Source organism: Danio aesculapii, chromosome 25 (genome assembly GCF_903798145.1).
Source record: "Danio aesculapii chromosome 25, fDanAes4.1, whole genome shotgun sequence".
Lineage (NCBI taxonomy): Eukaryota > Metazoa > Chordata > Actinopteri > Cypriniformes > Danionidae > Danio > Danio aesculapii.
The window spans coordinates 35,360,572-35,369,723 of record NC_079459.1 but is presented as its reverse complement, the minus strand read 5'-3'; the positions used below and the strand labels follow the sequence as shown (position 1 = coordinate 35,369,723).

The window sequence follows — 9,152 nt, the reverse complement described above, 5'->3', positions numbered from 1 at the left end:
AATATGTGCTAAATAATACTAAATTACTTTGAAATGCTCTAAATATGGCTGACAAGAAGTTTGCAGGTTTTATTATTAGTTAATGTATTCACTAACATAAACAAATAATAAACAATAGAGTTTTTACAGTATTTATTTAGTATGTGTTTAATGCTAGTTAATTAAAATAAAATCATTCATTATTAGTTCAACTCACAGTGCATTGTCTAATGTTTACAAGCACAACTTTAGATTTTAATAATGCACTATTATTAAATTGAATTCAATTAAATGATCGATAAATGCTGTACAAATATTGTTCAATACAAGTTTGTGTTAGTAAATAATTAACTAAAGCAACTTTATTGTAAAGTGTGACCAATTTGGCTTTATAAACCTATTTTACAACTCTGAATGACATTGTAGAGGCTGTCTTGTGTAAATAATGTAACCTAATATAGTGAAAACTGGACACATTTTCAATTTACTACAGCTTCAATGTACAGCTCATTTGACACAATCTACATTGTAAAAGCACTAGAGAAATAAACATGAATTAAACTGAATATAGTGAAAAATCAAGTGATTATGAGGCAACTATATCCATCCTTATAAGTATTGGCAGTATAGCTCATCTCCAGGAATTATGCTGTTATATTAAAACAGAGACTATCAAATGGATTTCTCTCTGGGAAGAATAAATGGTATTTTTACTTCCGGAAGCCGAGCTGAAATAGTCTTCACGCCTCATAAATGTCACCTCATCACATCGGTCTGGATTCCCGTCTTTAAAGCGTCTCTCCGAGTCTGAGAATCCTTGCTGGGCCATTTGGTGAGATGAAACCAGAGGTTTACCGCGGAGGCGTCTGGAAAAAGCAAATAAAATCACTCCGTCAGAGTTTTGTCAGGCTGATTTATTGCTCTGAGAGTGAATGAATGGCCCAAAACATTGGCAGAGCGGACCAAAATCATTCTTGAGATTTCAGAGCGTATGATTCCTAACCGAGAGCTTGTAGTAATATTTCATATGTCTGCAGACTGTATGATACTGATCCTCTCCAGATGGAGGGAAAACCGAACCCTCAGAAATTCATATCTTTATGAGTTGCTGTGATATGAGATGCAATTAAACTGTGAGCGCTCTCTTTAATGAAACTAACCCTGAGTGCACAAACAGTGTAGTAAGACATGTCTGACAACCTAATTAACTATCTGTAATGTACTAATCATGATATCAGATTTCAAATCATGAATTATAAAGCTCAACAGGCGGATTCTGGAGGTTAAAACTCTTATTTTCTCAATAGTGAAACTACATTTTTCACACTCACCGATAAATGATTGAAGGCGGATGTGTTGTGAGCTTCAATGTTTGTCTACGCTTTTGTTGAACTCATCTGATCATATTAACTTATTTTTAAATGATCATATTGAACAGCATAATTTGTGCAGAAAAGTACACGCTAAAAATGCTGGGTTGTTGTAACCCAACATTGGGTCAAATATGGATAAACCCAATTTAAAAAGTTCATTCATTCATTTTTCTTCAGCTTAGTCTCTATTTTAGAGGTCGTCACAGTGGAATGAACCGCCAACTATTCCAGCATACGTTTTACGCAGTGGATGCACTTCCAGCCGCAACCCAGTTCTGGGAAACACCCATACACACTCATTCACACACATACTCATACACTACGGCCAATTTAGTTTATTCAATTCACTTGTAGCGCATGTGTTTGGACTGTGAGGGAGACCAGAGCACCTGGAGGAAACCCACGCCAACACAGAGAGAACATGCAAACTCCTCACAGAAATGCCAACTGACCCAGATAGGACTCAAACCAGCAACCTTCTTGCTGTAAGGCAACAGCGCTAATCTCTCAACCACTAAGCCAAAGTACACTCAGGTTTTTAACCGAACATTGAATCAATTATGAAGAAACCCAACGTTAACGTTCAATTAAATTTAAATGACATTTTCAACCCAACAATTGGGTTTTTCATATTTAATTCAACGCAGATTACCCATGATTTCTGCATGACTTGCTATATTAGTATGCATATTTTGCATTAATCTTTATGTAGTGTTAGATACAACACAACAATGGATCCATGATGGAGAAACTGAATGTTAAGTTAATTTTTTCAATTACACTTAAATGATATTTTTAACCCAACAGTTGGGTTTTTCATATTTGATTCAACCTTGTATTAAAACAACCCAATATTTTGAGTTTATAAACATAAAAAGACTTTTCGATGGTAGTAAAACTGTTGCAAGCAACTTCTATAAAAATAAAAGGTTCAAAATGTGGGAAATATTTTAACCCAACAGTTGTTGTTGTTTTTTTAAAGTGTTTTAACCCAATATTGGATCAACTATGAAGAACTCAATATTAATTTAATTTTTTCAGTTCATTTTAAATGACATTTTTAACCCAACAGTTGGGTTTTCCATATGATATGATGATTGTTTTTTTAACCCAACATTAGATTAATTATGGAGAACCTCAACGTTAGCTTAATTTTTCAATTTTTTTTTAACCCAACAGTTGGGTTTTCCATATTTGATCCAACATTGCATTAAAACAACCCAACTTTTTGGGTTATAAACAAAAAAATACATTTAAATGGCAGCAACCTCTTTTAAATAACTTCTATTAAAATAAGAGGTTAAAACGTGAGAACGATTTTTAACCCAACAGTTGATGTTTTTAAAGTTTTTTAACCCAACATTGCGTCAATTATGAAGAAAAGCCAACGTTAATGTTCAATTAAATTTGAATGACATTTTTTAACCCAACAGTTGGGTTTTCTATATTTGATCCAATGTTGGGTTAAAACAACCCAGCATTATTAGAGTGTATGATTACTGCATGACTGGCAGTATTTGTATGCATATAATATAATATTTGATACAATTACACTGTTTTTTTTTAACCCAACATTGGATCAATTATGGAAAAACGCAACGATAACTTAATTTTTTCAATGTTTTTTAACCCAACAGTTGGGTTTTCCATATTAGATCCAACATTAAAACAACCGTAAGGAACAATCCAGTAAGGAACTATTTGCAAGAATAAGGAACTAAATGCAAGAAGCTTCTGAATGCCAAATTATAATTGAAATCTCATATTTCGAGTTAAAATCAAATACAATCACATATTTTTGCAAACACCAACGCTCAACACCCATCAAAAAAGAACCCAGAATTATGAAAGTCCGCCATTGCGATTATTACTGCTGAAAATTTACAATAAACCACATGAAAAAAACTATAGTAATTCAAAGTAAGTGTTTTTAGACTATAAAGAACTTGAAATATATGTTGTGGTAATTCTATATTAGCTATGATAACAAAGTAATATAATCAAATGACCCAATACTGTACTGTAACAACTATATTATACACAATACACCACAACCCAGCTTACAGTTGTAAAAACCGAAGTATAGCCTACTAATATTACAGTCTATCAGCTCACTATAGTACATGCAGTACAGTATGCTGTAGCATTCATTATCAAAGGGTCAGTTACTGTAATATATGCCGTATAATACACTTTACTATAGTTTGATTCAAAAACAGTGTTTACTAATAAGCCTTTACTACAGTATTTTTGTCTTAACATAAACTATGTACGATGTTTTACTACTTTTAGCCATATTTACATATCAAAAAGACATTTGTCTTAATCACTTACCACAGTAAAAGTCTCTGAGGTTTCTGGATTCATTCATCTGATAAAGCTCGTGCTTGATGCTCGCGCGCGTGTGGCTGGTGCGCGCGACCGGTGGTCCTACCCCCAGAACGCGCAGCAGCGGACGCGGCCTCATTAAAGCTTTGACAAGAGTCTGAATCAGATCTAAATGCGACTTTCTCATCGTGTTTAACTTTATTGAACACTCCAACGTCTGGATAATGGATCTCTACATGATCGTGTTGTTGTGTTTGTGCGGGCTGCTGCGGGCGCAAGGTGAGTTTACCTCAATCATTACCTCACATTCACCTCATTGCGAGTAAAACGCGTTTATTCGGAGTTTTACGTTATGACATAACGTAAATCTGACGCTTCGTAAGAGATACCGTAAATCTGGTTCCTCGGTGTATAATAGATGATCAATTCAACGTTATACAACTGTAGTAAACTGCTCTATAACGTAAATAAAATAAAAAAGGTCAAACACAAAACAAAGCATAATTCTGGAGGCTAACTTACATTACAAGAAATTCCCCAAAATACCACAGTACTACTGGCTATACACTTTACCACTGAATAAATTCATTGGACTACCATGTAAATTGTATAATACAATATAGTGAGTTAAGCTTTCAGTGAAAGGTTCTGGTTTCAGTATATATATATATATATATATATATATATATATATTCACCATTGTATACACTGTAAAAGAAGTTAAGGTAACTCAGTCCATTTGAGGAAACCGATTGCAACAAACTATTTAAGTTTAAAAACTAATCCCAATGAGTACTGTGAACTTAATCAATTTGAATAAATGAGGAAATTTGAGCACAGTAAAACCCAATTAATGAAGAGAGCTCAAACTAACTTAGTACTGCAAAACCCAATAAGTTAGGGCAACTCAAACCACTTGAGGAAACCGATTGCTACAAACTATTTGAGTTAAAAACGAATCTATATGAGTACTGTTAACTTACTCAATTTAAGTTGACGTAATGAGGTATTGAATTAACTCATTACCTTCAACACTGAGTTCTGAACTCTTTTCAAATGAGTAGAATTAACTTTCAGTAAATTTTGAGTTAACTACACTCATTTGATAAAGTTGACTGTGTTGTGTTTTACAGTGTATAACAGTAGTTTATATAACAAATTAGTAAGCTATTTGGTTAAAACAGTCCTAATTTTCAATTATAGCAATTGAAAAGATTTATTATTCTGAACAATTGTTATTTTATAAAATAAAAAGCTAAAAATTTCCATATTATTGTTTGAAAGTTGGAGGAAAATGTATCAAAACAACATAATTTAATGAAACCCATTCCTATAAAATCTGGTAAATCCAGAAGCAATGTAGAAATTTCAAGTGTAATTTCAAGAGACAGAGAGAGAGAAAGAGAGGAGCTAGTAGGATTTTTTTTGCAGTGTGTGTGCATATATATATATATATATATATATATATATATATATATATATATATATATATATATTTATATTTATATATATATATATATATATATATATATATATATATATATATATATATGTATATATATATATATATCTATACATACACACATATATATATATATTTATATAGGAGTATTTGTGGGAATCAATAAAAAATCTTCATTACATTCAATGTCACTTTTCATTTTCTCCAAATATAATGAAAAACCTCAACTGAGTCACTTTCTATTCTCTTAATTTAAGGGTTGTGTTACCAAAACTATCATTTTCCACAGCTGAAGTGTTTTATTATAAATCAGATGAGGTAGTATAAATAATCATCTACTGCATGAAACATATACCAGAGTAATTGGCGGTTCATTCCGCTCATCTCTAATAAATTAGGAACTGAGAGTGACAAGTATGAATTTTCAGATTAGGGGGCGGGGTCTGGATTGCAGTAGCCAATGAGGGTGTGATTTACAGATAACAGCCCACATACACATGCTCAGTGAAGTGAATGTCTCCAGATGGAGGAGTTCTGGACATGTTAACTAAGTCATGTTAACTAGTCTTAGCAGCACTAGTATATTTAACACTGTGGATAAAGTTTCAGGGTGGCAATGTGGCTCAGTGGTTAGCACTGTGACCTCACAATAAGAAAGTCACAGGTTTGAGTCCCAGCTGGGTCAGTTGGCATTTCTGTGTGGAGTTTGCATGTTCTCCCTGTGTTGGCGTGGGTTTACTCCGGGTGCTCCGGTTTCCCTCACAGACCAAACACATGCGCTAGGGCAATTCAATAAACTAAATTGGCCGTAGTGTATGAGTGTGTGTGTAAATGTGAGAGTGTATGAGTGTTTCCCAGAACTGGGTTGCAACTGGAAGGGCATCCGCTGTGTAAAATATATGGTGGATAAGTTGGCGGTTCATTCCGCTGTGGCGAGCACAGATTAATAAAGGGACTAAGCCGAAAAGAAAATGAAAGAAGTTGGCGGTTCATTCCGCTGTGGCGACCCCTGATGAATAAAGGGAATAAGCCGAAAAGAAAATGAAAGAAATTGGTGGTTCATTCCGCTGTGGCGACCCCTGATGAATAAAGGGATTAAGCCGATGGAAAATGAATGATAAAGTTTCAGCATTTTTCACACATTCATGTCACTCAAACACTCGCTCACAGATGTGGTTTAAATCAACACACTGTGTTTGTTTATACTATGGTAATAAAAACTCAGCTAGTTTGCCTGCCTAGAGACAGTAGGTGTTGCTATTTACTGTAATTAAATTACTTTTCTGCTGAAAAAGTAAAGTAAGGGATTACTTTTCACTTTTAGGTACCGTGTAAAAAAATTTACTGACAAAAAGTCAAAACAACAAATATTTGTATCTTGCTTTAACTTATTTTAATGTTAATTAAATTTCACATTCATTTTTTAACTTATACAAAGTTTAACTTAAATATTTTGGTTGAATCAAATTAAGTCGTCTCAAATTACATCAATCAAACTGACTAAAAACGTTAAGTCAAGAATATTTGTACAGTGTAGTTTAATTACAGTTACTTATACTTGCCCTAAATACTATACATAGATTCAACAGTTCTATATGAATCAATTGAGATATGCAGAGTAATACACTGCATATTTTGCAGAATAATTATATTTTTCTACATATATATATATACATATATATATATATATATATATATATATATATATATATATATATATATATATATATATATATATATATATATATATATATCTATATATATATTAGGTCTACACGATATTGGAAAAATCGTACATTGAGATATTGTTTTTATTCTGCGATATATTTTGCGATATAAATACAATTTCATTAGATGAGATGAAGGACTATTTGGAAAGATTTCTGTATAGGAGTGCATAAACTATAATAACTCTACAGTCATAGAGAAATTCAATAAAGGAAACTATACAAATTAAATGAAAAGCGTTTTACTGTTTTCCGAAGAGTCAAACTGTATTCAGTTATACAGTAATTGAACAATCAAATGTAAAATAATAATACTGCATAGTCTTTGTTGTGTAAACAACTCAATAAAATGATTCATTATTAAATTGTCAAAGTCACAATTTCTTTTGCCTGAAAGCTTTTAAAACCTTCAAACAGTCGAAATAATCAATTAAAATTCAGACTCTACATTGTGTATACTCACGATGTGGCAATAGCAAATGATCTTTGTATATATGTATATATGTATATATGTATATCATTTCAGCATCGTTATTGCAATGTGATCATTTGCTATTGTCACATCGCGAGTATACATTTGATATATGTATATGTATATGTATATATATATATATATATATATATATATATATATATATATATATATATATACACACACATATATACATACATACATACATACATATATATATATATATCAAATGTATACTCGCGATGTGACAATAGCAAATGATCACATTGCAATAACGATGCTGAAATGATGTATTGTGCAGCCCTAATATATATATATGCATAAACTCTGAAAAATGCAGGGTTATTTCAACCCAATTCTTGGTCTAATTAACCCAAGTGCCTGGTTTATATTTAAGTTTGGGTTAGTCCATATTTTACCCAATTTGGGTTTAAACAACCAAGCATTTCTTAGAGTGTGCATATGTATGCATATTTATTTATTGTTATTCAGATATTTTGCACATGCTAAAGAAACAATGAAATGTTTTAATGTCCATATATTAAATATAATCATTATATATTTAATGCATTATTTATTTATATTTCTGTTTAACAGAGAGAGTTTTTTCAACACATTTCTAATCATAATAGTTTTAATAACTCATTTCTAATAACTGATTTATTTTATCTCTACCATGATGACAGTAAATAATATTTGATTAACTAGGTTAATTAGGTTAACTAGGCAGGTTAGGGTAATTAGGCAAGTTATTGTATAATGATGGTTTGTTCTGTGGACTATCGAAAAAAATACAGCTTAAAGGGGCTAATAATATTGACCTTAAAATGGTTAATAAAAAATTTAAAACTGCTTTTATTCTAGCTGAAATAAAACAAATAAGACTTTCTCCAGAAGAAAAAATATTATCAGACATACTGTGAAAATTTCCTTGCGCTGTTAAACATCATTTAGAAAATATTTAAAAAAGATTTAAAGGGGGGCTAATAATTCTGACTTCAACTGTGTATATATATATATTTATTTATTTATTGCAAAACTTACTATGTATAGGTTATGTTTGACTCAAAATTAAAGAATTAAGTGTTGATTAAGAGTTAATTTTTATTGTCTGTGTGTTGAAACTCATGTAAATATTTAGTATTTAGTCAAGTAATTAAATCACAGCTGAATTATTAAAGAGCCTTGAGATTAACTGATTCATTTTAAAATGTAATAATTGTATTTATACAAGTAAAGCACATTTACAGAAATGAATATTTATTTAAATCAACATCGACTTCTATTAAACTGCACTGCGTCTCATTGTTCTCAAATAAATAAAACCGTGTGCAGAAATCACTGCTTATAAAAGCCATTTGGCGTTTCGATTACGGTGCAAACCTGACGGAGAGGAGTCCAAAAACACTCGTCCGCCAAAAATATTTTGTGTTTTGGCAGATGACGGGAACCACAGGGAAATTAACGATCTGTTTGATCCAATGGAGTCTGTTTGGAAATGTTTTTGGACTGTTTTTTTACGGCCTTTAATCTCTGCGAGAGACTCAGACTTCAGTGTTTAACAGAGTTGACTTGCTGCCCATCAACAAATTACTTCATCCACTAAACATTATTCAGCATGAAGAAAAAAAACGAGATCCGAGCCAGACGGCTTTGAGCAGCCTATCAAGAGAAGATAATGATTTTTAAACGATGTCAAAGAAACAATGGCGGCTTCAGGATGATGATTAAAAAACAAATAAATCAATAAACACACAGACCCTCGTCATTTATTAAGTTCTTATCATTTATAAAGTCACAGTGCAAACATA

General features: G+C 31.8%; 1 protein-coding gene across 3 annotated transcripts in view; it reads left to right on the top strand.

Annotated features, from left to right (window-relative positions):
* The first annotated feature begins 3,774 nt into the window (after nucleotides 1-3,774).
* Nucleotides 3,775-9,152, top strand: part of fbln1 (fibulin 1) — a 73,141-nt gene continuing 67,763 nt past the window's right edge. For all 3 annotated transcript variants that reach the window (XM_056451388.1, XM_056451387.1, XM_056451389.1), the window contains exon 1: nucleotides 3,775-3,959. In XM_056451388.1, the coding sequence (XP_056307363.1) occupies nucleotides 3,905-3,959 (55 nt within the window). In that variant the 5' untranslated portion in view covers nucleotides 3,775-3,904. The remainder of the gene's footprint in view (nucleotides 3,960-9,152) is intronic.